We start from the raw sequence: 23,788 nt of genomic DNA on the forward strand, positions 1-23,788 counted from the left end.
GTATTCAGATTATGTTACTCACTTTTAAGTAATTTAATGGATTCTGTTACAAACTACATTTTGGTGTGTGTAATCTGTAATCTGTAGGGGAATACATTTTAAAAGTCACCTTCCCAACACTGCGCAATGCTCGTATAGGCTTGTGCTTTCAAATGCAAAAAGTGCTTGTACTTTGACAAATAATCGTCTCACATCAAATGGTTTATATAATTAGTTCAAGTGCAAATAATAGTTATGGTTAGACACACAAAAATAGAAGAAAACACCTTTATTTTGTTAAATGAAGGTTTAAACTGTGAGATAAATCTATTCCTTCCATTGTTTCTGTATTTTGAAATTTTCTTTTTTTTCTCCTGTGTTTATTTGCCACAGGTAGTACTTTTGAAAAACATGAAATCCTTTTATATGCACTTAAAAGTTGATCGTGTAATTATATTCCCTTTTAATTGAACTGGCCCTTGAAGCAGCCCTCAGCCTTAATAAAATACTTCCTGTTCTAGTTTAAGTTTTATGTTGATTCCTCTGAGACGAACTTCACTGGTGCAAAACCACATTCACAGCTGCGTCTGCACTGGTTTAAACTTTACAAGAAGAAGAAGACGGAGAAGAGGGAGGAGGAAGTGTTTTTGCAATCGTGCAGTTTTAATTCAGCACTTTCTGGAAGTTCGACCTGAGCTACAAAACACACATTTCAGGTACGTCGTATTTTTACTGTATTTACCGTATTTCTAAAGTTATCAAATTAAAATTAAGTCTAAAATATAAAAATGTGTTCACTTTTCTAATACAGAAATGAATTTTGTGTGAATTAAGATATATTTTGTTACTGTTTTTAATTTTTGGTGATTCTTAAGTGTATCTTCATGTGTGAAAAGAAAGAGTAAAGTCACAAATCGACTAAAAAAAAATCTAAGAATTTTATACATTTTTCCAAATTTGGAGTTGAGAGTTTAGTTCACTGTCGAGGAGTAATATTGCCAGAAAATGACTGATAAAATGCTATTAAAATTCACAGTCAATTTAAATTTTTCAGTTGTAATTGGTTAAAAATGCATAAATTTGATTGTAATTTTTTGTAATACTCTATACTCTTTTTCTTTTCCAGAAATTCAAAAATGAAAAGCGCGTTGCTGTTTGCTTGGGGTGAGTTTTATATTTTTTCTTCACTTTCACAACTGCTTCTACCCTTTTTTTATTTAATCACATAACCAGATGGACAAAACTTAAAATAATTTGCCAGTTTAGATTTTTAATAAACCGTAAAACCTCAGAAAAAGAAAGAAGACACACTTATCGGGGAGAAGAAATGCAAAAATTTCAAATATTTTCCACAAAACATGACACGTTTTAATGACTATTACAGACAAATGTTGAGGTTAAAGTAAAAGTTTATTTGCAGTGAGGACTCGGAATAATATGTATTTATATTTTTTGATACATTTCTTATTAGTAGTAAAGTAACAAACTGAAAATCCAGTTTAATAAAAAAAATTTGGTGTTGGGATGGGAATAAAAGTTTAATAAAAGTAAAACATAAAACAAAACAAAAACATAGAGATGATACTAAACATGTGCATGACAATACGATCAGATATTGTACTTTACGCATAAATAAAAGAAATAAATAAAAAGTTGTACTCGTGATAAGCACGATTATAGTTTCTGCCAAAAGTTTTTACTCTTAAAAATCACAATTTCCTCAAAACTAAGTGTAGCAAAGTAAATGTAACCTCACGGCCACCCACGTCTTCCACAGTCGTGATTTTACGTCTTTTTAAACTTTTTTTTTGTTTGTTTTTTTCCTTGCAGTGTTGCTGAGCGCGCAGTGTGCTGCAGAGACTGTGGTCCAAACCAAACCTGGAGGAACGGCGTCTCTGAAGTGTGGCATCTCAGACGGAGTGTCGGTGTTAAAATGGCTGCACAACGATCAGCCCGTGTACACCACCAACCCGAGGACAGGGATGCCGCTAAGAGGTGATTCAAACGTACATGTATTATTTTATAGATTTGTACAATGTAAACAAAAATATACTTGTGTTCAATTGGCTTGAACTGAGTCATTTTGACCTCGTTTTGAATGAATTTGAACAGAATTTTATTTCAAGAACAATATCTCTAAGCGCAGAAAGAAAATTGAACTTATAAAAGCTCGTACGCCACTCATGCGGCTTTAATAGGTCGATAAATTATACGGTAATTACAGCTAAAATGTAATTGTAAAAGACTTCAATTCATTATCTTTATCTTGGTTGAGTAGTTTCATTGGTTTAACTGGATTTATTAAGTTACTTGGTCGACTTTTTGTAATTTCCAGACACTATCGGCACTGTAAACGATAAATGTAGATCAGACAGGTCAAACTCAGGCCCGGGGACCAAATTTGGCCCGCGATATAATTATATTTGGCCCTCGAGATAATATCAAACATGTATTAGAGCTTCCTGCCGACTATAGAGGCATTATTTATTTAAAATGTTGTTGTTATTTTATATTCTGCTTGGTCTGGATTCAGTGTTTAAGCAAAACTTTTATTTTAATAAGAAAAGTTTAACATTACATATCTCGAAAGAAGCAAAAACATGCAGATGTTGTTGAAAATTTTTAATAAATATTTAGTTTGGCCCACGATTTAATCCCAGTTTTTAATTTTGGCCTCTGTGAATTTGAGTTTGACATCAACTTTACTGTAAAAAATAAGAAAGTGCCCATATCAGTTCTCTACACTTAACATCTAGATTTTATTTTTGAAGTGTCCATGAGAAAACTGAATATTTTTTGTCCATTGAATAGTTTAAAAGGCGCTGCACAGATCAAGTAATTAAAAAAAAACCAACAACAACAAAAACGTGAACTATTTTTGTGGCGTATCTTGAACCTGTTTGTGTAAAACTCTGTCGCAGGTAAAGGGGAAATCGTCAGAAGAAGTCGACTGAAATACGAGCGAGAACTGGAGATTTCTCAAGTCACTCCTGCAGACGCTGGACTGTTCATCTGCAGAGTCAAAGACAAAGAGGAGCAGCACAGACTCATCGTCAGTGCAGGTAAAAACACACGAATGTAGTGAAAGTAAAATGCCGGTCTACTTCTGTGGTACTTGTGGAATCAGTCTTAAATGATGTATTAAACGAGAAATGAAAGTGTAAATGAAGTAAGACGAGCAAACATTTAATATAAGTTATTATCCTGTACATCAGATAATTTAATGTAAAACTTCTAACTAAAAAAGTACTGCTTAAATCAAGATATAAATTCAGTTTCCAAATCTTACTGTGTTTACTCAAAATGGTTTCACAGTTTAAAACAAGTCACATTTTAGCTGTTAGACAAAAAAATCAAGCGTCCACAACGTACTGTTTTTGAAGTTTGCTTTATTTACGTCGATGCATTTCAACTCACACTGGAGTCTTCACCTTTTCATCGAGTTTGAGCTGAATATGTGCTCGTTTTTGTCATAGATTTTGCAAGAACGTTGTGGACCCATATTTTAAAAGTCACAAACCTTCGCGACCCAAGTCAACAGACATTATTGGAAAATCGCAACATAAAAGTGGATTCGACCATTTACCGAACATTAATGAGAATATTTTATGGCAGATGCTATTTGAACCCTGGGTGTAAACAGCTAATATTATTATTCACACATCGGGCAAATAGCCATTGTTGCTATTTACACCCAGGTTATTTATAAAAAAAAAAAAAAAAAACCTCACAGTACAAACATAAAGGCACCAGCCCAGTGAAAATCTGTAATATTTGATGTGGTTTTTTTTTTACTCAAAATGATGCAGAATCATTGATTAATCATTCGTAGCTTTAGTCCCAGTTAAATCCTGTTTTAGTCCTGTTTAAGTCCTGGTTTTACTTCTGGTTTAGTTAGTCTGGTTTAGTCCTGGTTTTAGTCCTGGTTTTATTCTGGTTTAGTCCTGGTCTTAGTCCTGGTTTAGTTGGTTTAGTTCTGGTTTAGTCCTGGTTTCCTGGTTTTACTTCTGGTTTAGTTCTGATTTGTTTGGTTTAGTCCTGGTTTAGTTGGTTTAGTTCTGGTTTAGTTCTGGTTTTAGTTCCTGGTTTTAGTCTGGTTTAGTCCTGGTTTTCTTCTGGTTAGTTCTGGTTTAGTTCTGGTTTAGTTCTGGTTTAGTCCTGGTTTAGTCCTGGTTTTATTCCTGGTTTTAGTTCTGGTTTAGTCCTGGTTTTCTTCTGGTTTAGTCTGGTTTTACTTCTGGTTTAGTTCTGGTTTAGTCTGGTTTAGTCCTGGTTTAGTTTCTGGTTTAGTTCTGGTTTAGTTTGGTTAGTCCTGGTTTTATTCTGGTTTTAGTTCTGGTTTAGTTTTCTTCTGGTTTAGTCCTGGTTTTACTTCTGGTTTAGTTCTGGTTTAGTCTGGTTTAGTCCTGGTTTAGTCTGGTTTTAGTTCTGGTTTAGTTTGGTCTTAGTCCTGGTTTAGTCCTGGTTTTATTCCTGGTTTTAGTTCTGGTTTATCTGGTCTTAGTCTGGTTTAGTCCTGGTTTAGTCCTGGTTTAGTTTTTATTCTGGTTTAGTCTGGTTTAGTCTGGTTTAGTCTGGTTTAGTTCTGGTTTTAGTCTGGTTTAGTCTGGTTTAGTCTGGTTTTAGTTCTGGTTTAGTCTTAGTTCTGGTTTAGTCTGGTTTAGTCCTGGTTTTCTGGTTTCTGGTTTTAGTTCTGGTTTAGTCTGTTTTAGTTCTGGTTCTAGTTTTACTGTGTTTATTAAATGTCTCTGTACTGTAGTTAGTCTGTCTGTCGTTTACTTTCTGGTTTCCTGGGTTCTGGTTTAGTTCTGGTTTAGTCTGTCTGGTTTAGTTCTGTGGTTTAGTCCTGGTTTAGTTCTGGTTTACTGGTCTGTTCTGGTTTAGTCCTGGTTTAGTTCTGGTTTATCTTAGTTGGTAGTTCTGCTGGTTTTCCTGTTTAGTTCCTGGTTTTATTCCTGTTTTAGTTCTGGTTTAGTCTGGTTTACTGGTTTAGTTAGTTCTGGTTTAGTTCTGGTTTAGTCTTAGTCTGGTTTATCTGGTAGTTCTGGTTTAGTTCTGGTTTAGTCCTGGTTTAGTTCTGGTTTATTCTGGTTTAGTCTGTTTTAGTCCTGGTTTAGTCCTGGTTTTAGTTCTGGTTTAGTCTGGTTTAGTCCTGGTTTATTCCTGGTTTTATTCCTGGTCTTAGTTCTGGTTTAGTCCTGGTCTTAGTTCTGGTTTAGTCCTGATTTTAGTTCTGGTTTAGTTCTGATTTAGTCCTGGTCTTAGTCCTGGTTTAGTCCTGGTTTTAGTTCTGGTTTTATTCCTGGTTTTAGTTCTGGTTTAGTCCTGATTTTAGTTCTGGTTTAGTTCTGGTCTTAGTCCTGGTTTAGTCCTGGTTTTATTCCTGGTTTTAGTTCTAGTTTAGTCCTGATTTTAGTTCTGGTTTAGTCCTGGTCTTAGTTCTGGTTTAGTCCTGGTTTGTTGTTGACTGAGTGATCATGTCTCTGAACAATTAGTTTTACTCAAGTTTTAAACAATGAAAAACAGTCATTGAAGCAACAATAAAAGAAGTCGCCTATTTGGACCTTAAATGTCGATCGTTTCTTTTTTTTTTTTTCAACATTCAATTGAACCAACAATACTGGAACAAAATAGTCAATAAAACAATTACAAAAAGATTAGAAATGACACAAAACATGTCTTAACATTTCAACCTACATGCAGATCGTGACAAGGCGACCCCAAAAAAATCTCTTTTGGACATGCATATGATTAAAACTAGAAAATATCATAACAAATACAACGAAATACTATCACATAATGGTCCAGGAGTGTATATTAATCTAATAAAATCTATACTTGTTCTGATTCAGCTCAAGATCCTTCTAAAGCTTTTGAGGAGAGATTAATTTCTGTTCTGTGACGTTTTAGTTTAAATAATTTTGATACTAGTTTCGGTATCGATTAGAGTCTCATTTTCGGTTTTGACAATTCATCGCGGTGAATAATTAACGTGGTAAGTCATGAATAACTTTGGACCTCTGCAAACTGTTTAAAATAATTCGTTCTGTTTATATTTTTAAGAAAATGGAGCTTTTAACTCACATTTCCTTTGTCTTCCAGTGTCGGTCGCTCCCCCCGGCCCTCTGCAGACGGGCAGCGGTGCGGTTTTTCGCTGTGATGTGTCTGGACGTGGCGGGGGTTCGACGGTGCATTGGCGAGGGCCTGATGGGCAGAGCTATGCGGAGGCGACGGTCACGCTGAGTCATGTGACCATGAAGGACTCGGGCTCGTGGGAGTGTCAGATCACGGTCAACGGAAAAGTCATGAAAGAGTCGGTACAGATACAAGTCAGAGGTGAAGTTTATTTTGGTTTCTAGATGTGAAACTTAGAGGCAAAAACGATGGTTACCGTATTTTCCACACTATAGGGCGCCCTGGATTATAAGGCGCGCTGTCATTGAATGGTCGATTTTCGAACTTTTTTCACATATAAACCACACTGGACTATAAGAAACAAAACACAACAGTTAGATAAGTCAGTCAAACTTTATTTAACGTGTTCACAATAAATTTCAACTTTGTTCAATTGTAATGCTTAAAAACAATACTGTCTGCGGCGCTAAATTGTAAGCGTTGTTATGAACTGGCTCAGGGTTCGAACATGTTTAAAAACGGTACAAAAATAGATATTTATTAAAAACAGGATGATAGCTAAGTTGTGGCTGCATGTCTCCAGCAGCAGCTTTTAAAGGTGGTATGCCACACCCACAATCAGGTGCAGCTCATTGGATTGGCCCTCCCACTCTCTGGAATCTGGAAGGGACTGAGAGAGAGAGAGAGAGAGAACAGCAGCAGCACAAACACACCCACAAAATACTGAACTAAGCTGGGGGTCGTAACAAGCATATTCACAATAACTCATGATTGTTCAAACAGTTGGGCGATTACGGCGTCCAGCACGTCCACATCCCTCTCGTCATTATCCGAGTCAGTGTGGTTACTGTTCCCTGGCAGTTCAGTGATGATTCTGGTCTTGGTGAAAGCTCGGACCACAGTTGATACTGATCCTTAGTCCAGGCGTCCATGTTCCGTTGGCAGATCGTGGTGTAAGTCGCTCGGCGCTGTCTCCCTGTCTTGGTGAATGTGTGTTCTCCTTCTCTCATCCACTGCTCCCACGCAGCTCACACTTTAACTTTATAACAGCCTTGAGTTTAAAGTCGGCGTTGTGAGCGTGTCTCTTGACAGGTGCATTTTGATATTAAAAGGAATCACAGTATGTATTACTCCTGACGCTCTTGACTACAGTAGCTGTAATGCTGCAAGTGTTGCGGCTTTGTAGTTTACTAAAGTCGTACTAAGACACCCCAATAAATTCATATATAAGGCGCTCTGGATTATAAAGCACGCAGTCATTTTTTGATGAAATTAAAGACTTTTTAGTGCGCCCTATAGTGTGGAAAATACGGTACTGTGTAACTTTAAAGCCAACAAATAGACTGAAATGAAAGTTTGCTTTTTCTTTGTGAATGTTTTTTTATTGCACTGAAAAACCACAAACGTGAACAGTATGGCATAAAATATAAGAAAGTTGCACAGTTTTGATTTAAAAACACCGAAAAGGATGAATGTTTGTGTGTATGTATGTGAATGTATTATTATCACACAAAAATCCAATGTGGACTCTGATTTAAATATTTTCTTTTACATCTTCTTAAAATATAAATAATTTGCTATGGATCTACATAATGTGATCTAGTGCATTTATTGTGGTGAAACGTATTTTTAAAATGAAATATAATAGAAATGGATAAAAAAAATCAAATGGTGAGTTGAAAATTGAATATATTCACACATAAACAAAATAAAACTAACAACACTGACATAATTAATTAGTATTATTAGTAATCCTTTGTCTATATATGTGTCTGTTTATATAATGATATTTGCATGTTTTTAAAGCACAAAGCCACTGTTTTGATATTTGTTCACGTGCACACCAAAATCGGATTACAATCTGATTTCCGAACCTTTAAGATTATTAAAATGACACACAAACTGCAAAATCGGATGCGAGTGATCAGAGGGACCGTGATCAGGAAGGAAGAAACGAGGAGGAAATGAGATGATTTTGCCGTTGAAGTCATTTTAATAATCAGATTTAAAGTGTGCGTCTAACCGCAGTTTTGAATTTCAAGTTAATTTTCATCGTATTTTATTTACTGAAATGTCACTCAGGTTCTTTCTTTTTCTTGTTTGATTAGAACCACGTGACCAAACAACCCCGCCGCCCTCGACCACGAGAACGACTGTAGACAACGAGGAAACATGTTCAAACTGTGAGTATCCGTGGGGTTCACAGTGATGCAAAATTTAAACCGTTGCCATAGCATTTAACAATTTAAAACTAAATATTTTACATTCTGAATCAGCAAACAGTCCTCAAAATGTGGTAAAGCATAACAGGAAGCAGAAACTCACAAGCAGCTGTAGAGTTTCATTTGAGATTTTTATAAAAATGTGATCAATTTATATCAACACCTTTTTTTTTTATGTTGATATTTTGCATCTGGTGTCATCCACATTCCCTGGGGGTGTGATGCTAACTGTTGGCACTGCTCTGTCTGAAGCTCTGTGTCTCAATTTAGACTTTAAAGGGACAGTCCGGCATTTTGGACATATGACTTCAATGGCCGTAGTTTTCCTGCCACTAAAATCAGTCTTACCCACTCCACAAAACACCCGAAGCAAATCTATTATTACACCAGACTGTTGATATAAATGTCTGTGTTGATAGAATAATGTTTGAAATAAATCTAACCTTGCATCGCGTGAATCGTTGCATGTTGACGGACTATTTTCTCATACAGTCGTCCCTCGATATATCACGGTTCACCTTTCACGTCCTCGCTGTTTTGCGGATTTTTTTAGAGCCATTTTGCATGCTTTTTTTTTTTTTTTTTCTCTTTACAGTGTTCCTTCCCTTGCGTCCTGATTGGCTGCAGACCACTGTCAATCAATCTCCTCCGTGCAGTGTCTCCTGTACAGTACAGAATGCATTCAGCTTGACAAATTTACATAAATGTTCGATCTCTAGCAATGTGATTCTGAAGTGCAGCGCGATCGGGCAATAGCCGCGCTTACTGTGAGGTGTGAAGCTCTACGTTGGTCTTTCCTCCTGTGGTCACCTCTGACCCTGTCCCGACAGTGAGTCCTGGTCCAGTTCTGGTTTAGCCCTGGTTTACTCCTGTTTTACTCCTGCTTTAGTCCTAGTTCAGTCCTGGAATCAGTCCTGGGTTAGTCCTGGTTTAGTCTTGGTTCAGTCCGTGGCGTATGCAGTGCAAAAGTTTGATATAATCTCACTTTAACAGGCTGGTGCAGTCCTGTACTACGCGGGAGTGGGTCTCCAAAAATGGACCTGTGTAGGGCTCCATTACGGAATAAATTAATCTTCGGTTCGATACATAAAGAAGGAGGAAAAGGATGAAAGGATGAAAAAAGGGTTGTAACTGTCCTGTCTGAGAAAAGTGTAAAAAGTGTGTGGTGTGGGGTTTTACAGACTTAAAACAGATATAATAATGGTAAAATATAAAGTTGACTACTTCACGGATTTCACCTATCGCGGGTTATTTGTGGAACGTAACCCCTGTGATAAACGAGGGACCAGTGTATATCAGTCCGCCGCTGCTAAACTTTCTATCAGGAAGTTCAACTCGCTGCTGCTGCTGAGACATAAATCCTTCAATGCAAGGTTGGTTTTACTTCTAAAAATATTTTATCAACACAGACATTTACATCAACAGTCTGGTGTAATAATTGTTTTGCTTCCACGTGTTTTGTGGAGTGGGTAAGACTGTTTTTAGTGGCAGGATAACTATGGCCATTGACATGCACTAGCCTAGCACCAGCGACCTCTGCAAATACAAGGACTGGATGGAATATTTAAAAAAGTGTCTCCACACGTCTCCAACACTCTGGCTCACTAGGAAACGAGGCCCTATGTCCAAAATTCAGGACTGTCCCTTTAATCAGATTTTTGTTTTAACATAATCTTATCATAAGATCTATTCCATCATATCACAGGCCTACAGAATGTTGTGTTGTGATCTGAAACCCAGTGATATTTTTCCATTCTAAATAAACACATGTTACAGGTGTAAACAGCACACAGACGGCTCCTCCTGCACTGGTACTGGGCCTGAGCTGGTGGGTGTGGGCTGCCATTGGAGGAGGCTTTGTGGTCGTCCTGCTCTGGGTGCTCATCCTCATCATGTACAACCAGATAACCAGAAGAAAGGTGACCACATCTTTAAGTTCACGTTTAAAGAGCACGTATCATGCAAAACTGTTCAACCATGTTAAATCAAAAACACACCTGGAGTTGTGTTTTTGCTTAATTCATGCTTGTTTCATGAATTCGTTAATCCAAGTTGTTTTCTCTGAGCCTCAGAAATGCTCTTTTCACATTTTGCCCGTATTGTTACATCACAGATAAAACTTTAGGACTTTTCCTACGCAGTTTTTAAGCCCATAAACCATCACCAGACTCATTCGATGGTGAAACTGTGTTCATAACAAACTCTATTCACAGTGGAGTGTTTTAAGTCTCGTCTTAAGACCCACTTTTATTCTCTGGCTTTTAATACCACAGAAGTTGTGTGGTCCTATTTCTTTCTTTCTTTATCTTTCTTTCTTTCTTTATATTTAATTTTATTTTTATTATTTGTATTTATTATTATTATTATTATTATTATTATTATTATTATTATTATTATTATTATTATTATTATTATTATTATTATTATTATTATTATTATTATTATTATAATAATAATAATAATAATAATAATAATAATAATATATTTATTTTATTTTTTATTTATTTATTATTTATTGTTTTATTGTTGTATTAATTGTTTTTATTTTATTAATTAATTAATTATTAGTATCTATTTTTTTAGTACTGCTTTTATGTATTGATTTTATTATTTTTTTCATCGGTTTTGTTGTTTTTATTTTATTTATTGACTCTATTAGTTTCCTCATGGTTGAAACATGATTCTGCTGATGTGAAGCACTTTGGAAACTGTCTTGTTTATAAAATGTGCTATACAAATAAAGTAGGACTGGACTGGACTGGATATTAGAATAGCAAATCATATCATAAGAACTTTAATCGTTTACTTTTCTATTCCTGTTGCGGACAGCAGAGGGCGCTCCAACACCTGAACGCCTCACTGGAAACGGAAATGTAGTTTATAAAGTCTATTTTCCAAATGCAGAAATTATTTTAGTTTAGACGAGACCAAAAGTATGTTCAAAAGGGACTTAAAGCCTCAAGAGTGCATGATATGTTCTTTTAAGTCTTTTCTCACTAAAAATATATTTTCTTTCCCAATAGCGACGATTCATGAAGATGCAGAAGACAAAACAAACGAAATACTGCCAGTGTCCAGGGTAAACGATTTTCTCTTCTCACCAATAATCAATATTATCTCTTAGTTAAACTCTCTTGTGTTAAGTTGTTTTAACTCATTTAGATTTGTCAAGTTCGTAACTCCTGATTTTTATGTTTTAAGATGTTTTAAGATGCTTTACTTTTTTTGTTTTCTACTTATTCGACTTACTACACTGACTTTGTACTTGAATGAAATACATATTTTTCTGAGTTATATCAAATCTAATTTATTGAGAATGATCACAAAATGTGTATTTATAACAAAAAAGTTACTGATAAACATTACACAGTTTACAAAATCATTATATTTACATTCATTTATTTAACTCAACATTTTTAAACTAAACATAACTCAAAAAAAAAAAAAGTACTTTCTGGTTTCAGCCTCATACTACCATGATTACAAGAAAAAATACAGTGGAAACCTAGAAATAATTTGTAATCAGTCAAATAATTTAACAGAAATATTCTCATTGTGATAAAAATAAGGGTTGTTTTATCTCTGAATAATCTAATTTGAAAAGAAAGTTTAATCAATAAATCTGAACTTGTCAAAACTCCTAAAATAAGATAAATCTCCCAAGTTCAACTCATTTTTTGCGGTCCATTTTCAATATTCCCCAGCAAGTTTAATCACTTTGTATCAGTGTGACCTTCACATAGACTCACTCACACTTCATTATTGAGCTTAATTAGTGTGAAAATCTGCTCTAACTCTGTCCTCTTTATCTCAGCCCCACAGCTGCGAACGGCCACAGCAGAACCAAGCCCCCTGCTCCTCCTCGAGCTCTGATCTGAGAGGAGTCGTGCTCCACAACACGGGACACGAGAAAGAAAGAAGAAGACAAAAAAAAGACGAGATTATAACGTGTAAATAATGATGTGTGCTGCTTTTAAAGGCCATGAAGCGAAGTGTATTGTATAAGCAGCTCTTGGTGTCAGAATGAGTCAGCTGTGTTTTCTCTGCTTCTGTTGCGTTATTGTTCGATAATTAGGAAGTGCGCGTTAGCATTCTAGTTGCTGTTGTCATCTTATGAAAGCAGAATTCCACTTTGGCGTCACATCAGACTGCAGGGCTTAACGCTCAATTCCGATTTTTTGGTGAAATCCGATGTTTTTTGCGAGGTCGTTCACATTTCCAATTAAATGCGACTTGTATGTGACTCCAGTGTGAACGTTAAACGGCCCGAAAGTGTCCCGCATGTGACACTGGAGACACGATGTCAACCGCAGTGAGCGTCTCTGTGTTTACGGAAGTTGTCCAAACATGGACGCAGCATTGAGCACCTGGAGATTTTAAAGTTCCTCTCGTACCGGAGCCAGAACATGAACAACTTACTTGTTTTAAGGAGGAGATTGAGAAGGAGAAGGACGAGTTTTTGGTCGTGGTGTTTTGTGTTCAGTCCGTTGAAAGGAACGTGTGGATGCGGAGATGGAGCCAAGAGTGGTGAGTGGTGATGTGCTTCACTTCAGTGACATGGAGTTCATTAACAATTTTCACCTACTTCAGCGCAGAATAGTGACGTTTGTGGCTTGTTGATAACGTGTAGGTGGATGAATGCACTTTGTCCGTTCAGACTGAAGTCGCATGTCAAAAGATCAGATATGTATCGGTTTCAGGAGCACATATCCAAGTGTCCTGGGTCACATTTGAAAAAATCAGATCTGTGTCGTTCAGACTGTCATTAAAAGATCAGACACAGGTCACATAGGGGCCAAAAAATTTGGGTCACTTCAGGCTGCAGTCTGAACGCAGCCTATGAGTAATTAGGATGCTCGGAATGAATGGATAAGCTAAAGAATAACTTTGGACCAGTGTAAAATGAAGTTCTGTTTTATTTTTCACATTTTCGTAAAAATCAGGAACAGATACTTGAGGATACAGCGTAAAAAGTTTTGTTTTTAATATGTCAGTATTGTTATGTTTGCTTAACATTGTCTTGGGTTTTAAGCGTTTTGGTCGACCTTGTTGCGCTGTACAAATAAAGTTAGATTAGATTACATTTGTTGCATAATATGAAAAAAAAAAACTACACTACTGGTCAAAAGTTTTAGAACACTCAGTTTTTCCAGTTATTTATTGCACTTTAAGTCGTGCAAGTCCAGTGAAGAGCTTGAAATGGTACAAAGTTAAAAACTGAACAGACAGAGGTTAAAAAAAAAAAGATAGAAGTTACAAAACACAAGTCCAAGCTCTGCCAAAACCACCTCAGGAAAAAAGAGAAAGATGTTAAACTTGAAAACATGGAGAGTCCAGCACAGTGTCCAGACTTAAACCTCAATCACGCTGGTTTTGGGATGAACTGGACAGAAGAGTGGAAGCCAAAAAAAACCTACAAGTGTCACACATTTATGGGAACTTCTGCAACAGACTTGGGAAGAACTTTCTGAAGAATATTTGATTTCTGTTGTAAAAAGAACGAGCCACAAGTGTGTTCAGCTGTTATATCTGCCAAAGGTGGACACTTTCATGAATCAAAAGTTTAAAAACATAAATAATAAACAATAAAAACCTGGAAAAAGTGTGGTGTTCTCAAACTTTTGACTGGTCGTGTATCCTGTATATAAAGATTTAAATGAACAGCTGAGTATATTCTGAAGTTTTTATGTAGGATTACTTTTACCTTCTGCAGTCCCTGGGCTCGTGCACGCAACAATTCAATTATGAAATACAATTCTAAATAGGGATGTAACGATATCCAAGTCTCACGATACGATATCGTCACGTTATGAACCTCACGGTACGATATTTATTGTGATATTTTGTGGGAAATCTCACGACATGATGGGGAGGCTCACGATTCGGGATGTAACGATATCTAAATATCTCTGTACGATATTTTCACGATATATACATCTCACGGTACGATATTTATTGTGATATTTTGTGGAGGCTTACAAACAAACTGTTAATATGTGACTTTTTCCTCTTAAAATGCCTTGACAAGACTTAATCCAAAGACTAAGACTTAAAAGTGCTTAGAACTGTTATTTCTTCATGTAATCTGCACTGAAATGTACGTCTTTGTCTCGCTTTTTTTGTCTAACTCTTAATTTAAGCAAAGAGACTTGTAATTCGATATATTGTGATGGTTCATGACTTTTTGACGATACGATATCACGATATTTTGGTTATTGTTACATCCCCAATTATAAATGATAATTAATTAAAAATACAACATGAAACTCGCAAAATTCAGAAACAATTATAGGATGTACATAGTCTGTATATGGAGCAAGAATGGAAAATATAACAGGATTGTGCAATAAAAGTTGGCATATGATTCATTGTGTTGCCTTGAAATATATATATTTTTTACTTCATAATTCAAATAAAGTTTTCATAAATCATATGACTCTTCCCTTTTACCAGCTTGTCTCCACGGCGATGCTTTCGTTTCCCCCAAAATGTACCACAATAATATTATAGTGGTGTTAATCTTGCTTGTTTTGCATTTATTCAAGTCCAAGTGATTCATTTCTTAATAAAAAAAAAAAAACGTTGAGTGGGGACGACTCTCCACAGATCTGACAACAGACTTGGGAAGAACTTTCTGAAGAATATTTGATTTCTGTTGTAAAAAAGAACGAGCCACAAGTGTGTTCATCTGTTATATCTGCCAAAGGTGGACACTTTCATGAATCAAAAGTTTAGAAAACATAAATAGTAAACAATAAAAAACCTGGAAAAAGTGTGGTGTTCTCAAACTTTTGACTGGTCGTGTATCCTGTATATAAAGATTTAAATGAACAGCTGAGTATATTCTGAAGTTTTTATGTAGGATTACTTTAATATCTGCAGTCCCTGGGCTCGTGCACGCAACAATTCAATTATGAAATACAATTATAAATAGGGATGTAACGATATCCAAGTCTCACGATACGATATCGTCACATTATGAACCTCACGGTACGATATTTATTGCGATATTTTGTGGGAAACCTCACGATGTGGTGGGGAGGCTCACGATTCGGGATGTAACGATATCTAAATATCTCTGTACGATATTTTCACGATATATACATCTCACGGTGCGATATTTATTGTGATATTTTGTGGAGGCTTACAAACAAAACTGTTAATATGTGACTTTTTCCTCTTAAAATGCCTTGACAAGACTTAATCCAAAGACTTAAAAGTGCTTAGAACTGTTATTTCTTCATGTAATCTGCACTGAAATGTCGTCTTTGTCTCGCTTTGTCTTAATTTAAGCGAAGAGACTTGTAATTCGATATATTGTGATGGTTCATGATATTATTGTGAGAACTTTGACGATACGATATCACGATATTTTGGTTATTGTTACATCCCCAATTATAAATGATAATTAATTAAAAATACAACATGAAACTCGCAATATTCAGAAAAAACAAACAAACATGGGATGTACATAGTCTGTATACGGAGCAAAAATGGAAAATATAACAGGATTGTGCAATAAAAGTTGGCATATGATTCATTGTTTTTTACTTCATAATTCAAATAAAGTTTTTATAAATCATAAATCATATGACTCTTTTCTTTGTTGTCTTTCATTTACCAGCTTGTCTCCATGGCGATGCTTTCATTTCCCCCAAAATGTACCACAATAATATTACAGTGAAATTAATCTTGCTTATTTTGCATTTATTCAATTCCAAGTGATTCATTTCTTAATAAAAACGAGGAGTGGGTTTGCCTCTCCACAGATCTGACCTGTAAGCATATCCAGTCTCTCTCCAATATGTCGTCTGTAGTTTATAACTGGGCCTTTGATCCATCACTCTTTTGTGATATTTTGTTATAACGTGCACGACCGGTGAAAGAATTGCCGTTATAAAAGCCTAAGTTTAGATCTGGTGCAAAGGAGCAGGCTACAGGTGTTGAGGTCAAAGGTGCACACATGGCAACGCAATACAAAAATGACAATAAAACAAAAGTACACATAAATATATACATTCAGAATACTCTTGAGGTACACACTGAAAAAAAAACAATATATAGGTGAGTTAAAACGACTTAAATTACGAATATTTTACTTTATTTGAGTCGATTCAACTTGACAAGTAAAAGTTTGTTTTTCTTAATTCAAGCAACATTAAAGTTCGAGTGCAAAGTGTAAAAAGTTGTTGTTTTTTCTTACGTTAAGTGTTGTATTTTCACATTTTAACACAAAAAGTCTTGCTCCACTGCCAGATAATTCTACTTGTCCATTGAAATTTACTCAAACCATGACAAAACTTTCTCAATTCAAGTCGTCTTAACCTGATTAGATTTTGTTTTTTTGCGACGTAGTTACTATTTTTGGTAAAGTTTAAGCAGAATTAAAGTTTTCGCCTGCTTTGATGAACTCCATTTAACTCTTGACGGGACGGTGCAGTATTTTCTTTCTTCTTCTTCCTCTTTTTTTTTTTTTTTTTTTTTTTTTTTTGAAGACGCAGTGAGAGAAGAAACACCTGCTCCAGTTTCAGGCCGTCACCGTGACAGATCTACAGACACGGCTACACTGACAACATCATGTAAGTACTCCAGTATATTACTACTACTACTACTACAACTACTACTACTATAACTGTATTTCTATTATTAATACTACAACTATTATACTTCCACAACCAATACTACTGTTACTACTTAGACTTGAACTACTACTTATGTTGCTACTTCTACTGCTACTACGCTACGACTTCTTAAACTTGCTTACTACCAACTTCTACTTCTACTGCAACTACTTCTACTACTGCTTGTACTACTATAAATACTACAAATCCTACTAAAGAAGTTACACAGATAATCACAACTTTTAGAGCTTTTTTAGTGAAGTATATGAGGGTCAGTGGGTACTTTTCGTGACATTTTCTCTTCTAAAAAACTCAAAACGTGGTTAAAATGTGAAAAAGCGGCTGCAGTTTGATAAAATATATACAAGTTTACAACTCTGAGGAATATTTAGTTGGTATATTTGACATTTAAAACAAGAAAATCAAGTAATCAGTGAACAGCTAAACCAGATTACACGTGTATTTCTCACTTTTATACTTTTGGAGCAGACACGAGTGAATTTGTAGATGTTTTTCAGCCTGTATGTGGAAGAAATAAGACTTGTGGAGCCAAAACAGACAAAAATGAGACAGAAAATATAACACAGAAGCATATTTTGTGTATTAAGATGTCGATAGTTCTGCGTCTCAGTCTGAACGTCAAGTGACACTTTCCAAATAAAACGACGTCAGGGCAAAAACCTCTATTCTATTTATTTATTTTACTAGAATCAGCTGTATTTCTCTTAAAAGCAGCGAGTCTGACCCATGTTTGTTTTGAGTTCAGCCTTATCGTTATAATATGAGGCCTGTGAATAAAAAAAAAAAATCGACTATTCACTTTACACAAATGAGTATCTGACGCCTCTGTTTTCTTACTGCTGCTTTCTGTGTTTGTCTTACGTTTTCATCTTAAATTTTTTGAAAACTTGTCCAGTAATTGTGTCTAAAAGCCTTTGATTCTCATGTCCTTCATTAAAAAACAAAACAATACTGAGTTTAGTGACGGTAAATATCGTACAAATGGTTTGTGCTGCACTCTAAAACTTTACCAGAGCTTCTTAATCATTGCAGCTCGATTAAATTAAGTTTGTCAGTCTGTGTATTTTTGTTTATACAGTATTTTTTTGGACGGTTTGAAGATGTTTATTATACAAGTTTCAGTAAAATAGATCATAGTACACGGTAAATATCTTACAAATAGTTTCTGCTGCACTGTAAAACTTTACCTGAGCTTCTTAATCACTGCAACGCGATGAAATTAAGTTTGTCGATCTGTGTATTTTTGTAAATCGTTTTTTAGATGGTTTGAAGTGAGCTGTGAAACGTTTTCGACCAAATCAGCTTTTGTCCTGTTCACAAATTGAATTTCGCCTTTCTACCTCGACAACTGAGGGACTGTACACATAAATTGAATTAAGTGAGTCGATCTGTGCATTTTTGCATATCGTTTTTGGATGGTTTGAGGAAGTCTGTTCCTGGTTTCAGTCAGAAATAGAATAGAAGTTTAGAATAGTCAGGTCAATTAAACACAATCAATCAATTAAAACGCTGTCCCACTTTAACTCTATGCTTTTAACTGTATGTTTTAATAATATTTAACTTGTTTATGTTGTTGTAAGGCGACCTTGAGTGTCCAGAAAGACGCCTAATAAATAAAATGTCTTCTTCTTATTATTATTATTATTAAAAATATTCAAACAAATACATAAATAATAAGAAGTCTCCATTACCCAAAACATAAATAAACATAAATAAGCCATTCTAACTCACTGATATCACATTTTTGCAGTGTATTTTCAAAAACATCATCTAAATTCTGTTTGGGAGGAAAAAAAAATCACTACTATAACACACTGAATGGAATTTGACATTTGGTTTCAACACATTTTGAAACATCAAATGCACAAAAATAGTAACTGAACTGATTTTGTAATTGCACGTCAAGTGTTGGGGACTAAACCGATAGAAATTTTGCACACTGTTGCACAATTGAGTTCACGTTCTGTGTTATTTTCAAAAAGGGGCTTTACTTAGTTGTCAGTGGCCTTTGTCGTTTAAGGATGCAGCTACTTCAGTTTTTGTAAACGTTAAACTTTTACCATGAACACGTCACAAAATATTACTGCTGATTTACATTTTTAAGACAGTGCTTCCCGTTTTTTTTCTCCTCAGTGACTCTCAGTTTGAAAAGTTTTTCTAATATCGACTCTGCATTTGGAGGCGAGTTAGGGGAAGCGCTTCTTTACCTTTGAAAATGTGGGATTCTGTTTTCACACTCAGCTAAACTGTGTTTTTATCAGACAAAAGAGAGAGACGCGTTATTGATCCCGAGGGAAATTCAAGTTCGCAGCGACATTTACACGGCGCTAATCACATCTTTTATTTTTATCGGAACGCAAACATCTCAAAGAGGCTTGTAATTTCACTTTGATGTAAGTGTATAAAGCTGCAACGATTACTCCGAATAACTGTCACTATAGACTATTAAAATATCAATATTTTTAATAATTACTCATCGTTATCTCTGGTCTGTACAGGCTCTATGCCAAAGAGCTTTTATTAAATCAAAATGGACAAAAACAAGAACAATTTGTCATTTTTACAGAAAGTTAAACTGTAAATTCACCCTCTGTGAGCTTTATTTTTTTTTATTTGGCTGATTTTTTGACCTCTATAGAAGCAGTAGTAGTTTTGGTCCTGGTTTAGTTCTGATGGAGACTTGGTTTGGTCTTGGTTCTGGTTCATTTTTCATCATTTTTGTTTGTTTCAGTTGTGTAGTTATGCTTGTAATTTGAGTAAAGCCTCATTCTGGTTTAGTTCTGGTCCGGTTTAGTCTACGTTTAGTTTGTTTTGTCCACGTGCTGATGTGAATGCACCGTAAACTCTGACTCTGTTTCTCATATTAGAAGGTTTAAGTGCTGTGGCTGCTCTGCTCTGGTCCCATTAAAAAACCCTGCGCTCCACTTCACCTGCCTCGACTTAGGCCATAAAGCTTTATAAATATCTGCAATAAACTGTATTATGTTCAATAAGCTGCCGCCGTGTGTTGTGTTACACAGAAAATACTTGAATACTTTCCTTTCATGAACTGTAAATGTCACTTTTTTTCCACTGACATTTGACATGTTTGCGACAGAGTTCAATAAAAGTTATATGTTTCCGTCCTCTACTGTACGTATGATCTGTTGTGTTCAGTAGTGTTTTATGTGGACTGCACTGTAACCTGACTTTATCAATCTCAAGTTATTTTCTAAAGGATCACTGCGTCTATATTAACCCATTAATGTGTACATTTTTCCCAAAAGATGAAACTGTGAAATTCGTGAGCCATTTGTAGTACGCTAAAAGGCATGATCAAGTGTTACTTCATATGAAAATTGTCAAAAAGTGCATGAAATAAAGGTGCCATAAGACATCTTTGATCCATTTAACGTAAAAACACTCTATTTTGACTATTCCCTGAGAATGTAGACACAATTTTAATGACATTTTAACATAAAAAATGAATGGTATCACTTATATTTTAGGGTACACTTATTAACATCTAACCACCTGCTAAGTCGCATAGTTGTAGATGGTTAATTTGTCATTAATTCGTATTTATTCAGCCATATCTACACTTCCCTGTGTTTCTTGTACTACTATTCCTTATGACCTTATAACCTTATACCTTATAATCCTTATAACGCTTATGACCAAAATCTTAATAGAATCAGAATTCATGGATAAAAATGACCTAGTATCAAACTAATAAGCAGTAATAAAGAGTGTGTTAACAGGAAAGTGTTTGTAAATGTCTAAATCAGGGGTGTCGAACTCATTTTGGTCCGGGGGCCGTATCCAACCTACTTTGATCCCAAAGGGGCCGGATCAGAAAACTCATGTCATATAAACCCCAAAAATAACAATAAGTTCAAATATTTGTACAGAGAAATGCAAATCTATTACAGAAATATTGTTTAATTGATGAACTCTTTCTTATTATTATGTTATTATATTATAATATTATGAACAACCTGAAACTTTAAGAAAAATTCAATTTCAACATTCAAAATATTTTAGTAGAAAACCACCCAAGGGCCACATTAAAGGTCTTGGAGGGCCGGATCTGGCCCCCGGGCCTTATGTTTGACACCTGTGGTCTAACTAATAGCAGAATAAGCTTATGGGGAATTAGACATTAATATTTATTTATTTATTTATTTATTGGATCCCTATTAGTCTTTACTGGGGTAAGGACTATTCTTCCTGGTGTCCAAGTTTGCATAATTTACAATAAAATGTTCAATTATAATAACAAAAAGTTCACACATAAGTTCATACAGTCCTGTTCCATAGTATATTACACTACACAACACTACTACAACTATAATATATCAATAAATTACAATGCATAGCTAGTGACTAAATATAATTATGTACGATTTCCAATGTATTTCTTGAACATTTTCTTAAAACTTGGTTCATGCTTGTGAACAGTTACGGTTTAGGGGAGCATGTTCCAAAGCGCTATCGCTCTGTACAGAATGATTCTTTTCAGGGCATTAGTCCTGGACAGTGGAAGTATAAAATGTCCCTGTGTAGTTTGACTTGTGATAAAGTCATGCAGATCACTAGAGGATAGTAGTTGTGCAAACAGGCTCAGTGGTCTTTGTAAAATACATTTTTAAAAAACAAAATGCGGCTACAGGTAAATCTGTCCTCAACAGTAAACTTGGATAACCTCTCATGCATGACGCTCACCCTGGTCCGTAGAGCCAGACGAGCCGCCCTGTTCTGGATTAGTTGAAGTTTGGCAAGATCCTTTTTGAGGCACTTGACTAAGTGTGTAACTGCTGAATAAATACTAATTAATGACAAATTAACCATCTACAACTATGTGAATTAGCAGGTAGTTAGATGTTAATAAGTGTACCTTAAAATAAAGTGTTTCCAAAGTAATTGTTTGATAGTTTGACAGATTTTGTAATTCTTAAAATTCAGTGCAATTATTCCTCAAAATGAAAACGATGCTGTTCTGACTTATATGTGAGGGGCAGATGGGGTATAATCATTTCTGAGAGAACCTAGAATGTTCTTCAGATCTGTCCCCATAGCAGCTAGAGGACATTGGATGTTCTTTTGACAAATCCTAATATTAAAGGACCCTTGATGTTCTTCACATTTCTCTCTGTTGCTTCTGGAGGTCTTATAATGTTCCTCAGACTTGTTTTTATATGAGCTAGAGGATATTGGATGTTCTTTTGACTTGTCTCAACATTAAAGGGCCCTCGATGTTCTTCAGATTTCTCTCTGTTGCTTCTAAAACTTTGGATGTTCCTCAGACTTGTTTCTGTAGCAGCTAGAGGATCTTGGATGTTCTTTTGACCTGTAACAATAATAGTTAAAGAACCCTCGATGTTCTTCATATTTCTTTCTGTTGCTTCTAGAGGTCTTTCATTGTTCCTCAGACGTGTTTCTATATGAGCTAGAGGTTCATAGATGTTATTCAGACTTGTCCTAGATGACACTAGATGTTCTTCAGATTTCTCACTGTTGCTCCTAGAGGTCTTTGGTCATAGAGGATCTTGGATGTTCTTCTGACCTGTAACAATAGCAGTTAAAGGACCCTTGATGTTCTTCACATTTCTCTCTTTGCTTCTAGGGGTCTTTGGATGTTCCTCCGACTTGTTTCTGTAGAAGTTAGTAGAACATCTATGATCTTCTAACGGCTACAGAAACAAGTCTGTAGTAAAGGTTCCCCCGATGTTCTTCAGATTTCCCTTTTTTGCTTCTAGAGGTCTTTTGATGTTCCTCAGACTTGTTTCCATATGAGCTAGTGCACAGGTGTCAAACATACGGCCCAGGGGCCAGATCCGGCCCTCCAAGACCTTTAATCTGGCCCTCGGCTGATTTTCTACTAAAATATTTTAATTCAATTTTTTATTAAAATATTGTTAATTTTCTGTGGTGTTTATCACAGCAGCGTCTCCAGCGTCTCTGTACGTGGCCCCTCCCACCAGAGCAGCACAAATGAAGACTTGTCTCTTTCCAAACACTCTTAAAGGACGATTGTTTTGACTGTTGACCGTGACACCCTCATCAGAAAAATGTCAAAAATGAGAAAAGTGAAGCAGAGTGCAGGATTTTACAAGAAAAAATGACTTATTCCTATTTATACAAGTTAATGTTAAACAAGTTCATGTTAAAACTTTGTGTTGAAATTGTATTTTTCTTAAAGTTTCAGGTTGTTCATAATATTATAATATTTTGTAAAAGAAAGAGTTCATCAATTAAACAATATTTCTGTAATAGATTTGTGTTTCTCTGCACAAATATTTGAAGTTATTGTTATTTTTGGGGTTTATATGACATGAGTTTTCTGATCCGGCCCCTTTGGGATCAAAGTTGGTTGGATACGGCCCCCGGACCAAAATGAGTTTGACACCCCTGAGCTAGAGGATCTTGGATGTTCTTTCGACTTGTCTCAACATTAAAGGACCTTCAATGTTCTTGATCGTTGGACAATCTTCAATCTTGTCCCAATGGCAGATATTTATCTCTAAAGTCATGTCATGAAGCCGCAATTTTCACGTTCGCTTTTACTTTAAGTTCAGTAGAGTTTGGCGATTCCAGGGCTGAAGTTATCTAAATTATTCTAGTGAAGGTGTGTGGAGTTTAAAAACAAAATGGAGCACTTCCTAAACGATCACATGACACCACAAGACACATTAACCAAGAAAAAAGGTCACAGGAAAGACGCTGATTCCGGGTTAAAACATGAATGATCATTTACACTCTGAGTTGTTTCGTTGGTAGACCTTTTGACTTTTCTTCTACAGTCATCGGTTTTGTATCTTTCTGTTTCTA

General features: G+C 35.5%; 2 protein-coding genes across 2 annotated transcripts in view; both read left to right on the plus strand.

The window, feature by feature from the left end:
• Window positions 1–554: 554 nt before the first annotated feature.
• On the plus strand, window positions 555–15,795 carry LOC110163136 (T-cell surface glycoprotein CD4-like). The gene is made up of 10 exons (XM_020928070.2): window positions 555–695; window positions 1,106–1,143; window positions 1,810–1,974; window positions 2,901–3,041; window positions 6,082–6,315; window positions 8,223–8,297; window positions 10,113–10,255; window positions 11,360–11,415; window positions 12,151–13,874; window positions 15,043–15,795. Exons 2-9 carry the CDS (start codon window positions 1,116–1,118, stop codon window positions 12,212–12,214), a joined length of 906 nt encoding a protein of 301 aa, XP_020783729.2. The 5' UTR covers window positions 555–695; window positions 1,106–1,115; the 3' UTR covers window positions 12,215–13,874; window positions 15,043–15,795.
• Window positions 15,796–16,819: 1,024 nt separating this feature from the next.
• The window catches only part of cd4-1 (CD4-1 molecule), a 45,790-nt gene continuing 38,821 nt past the window's right edge, over window positions 16,820–23,788 (plus strand). The window contains exon 1 of the mRNA XM_020928129.2: window positions 16,820–16,915. The gene's annotated coding sequence lies outside the window, so the exon portion shown is untranslated. The remainder of the gene's footprint in view (window positions 16,916–23,788) is intronic.

This window comes from Boleophthalmus pectinirostris, unplaced genomic scaffold (assembly GCF_026225935.1).
Source record: "Boleophthalmus pectinirostris isolate CB_2022bp ecotype Guang Dong unplaced genomic scaffold, ASM2622593v1 HiC_scaffold_6, whole genome shotgun sequence".
Lineage (NCBI taxonomy): Eukaryota > Metazoa > Chordata > Actinopteri > Gobiiformes > Gobiidae > Boleophthalmus > Boleophthalmus pectinirostris.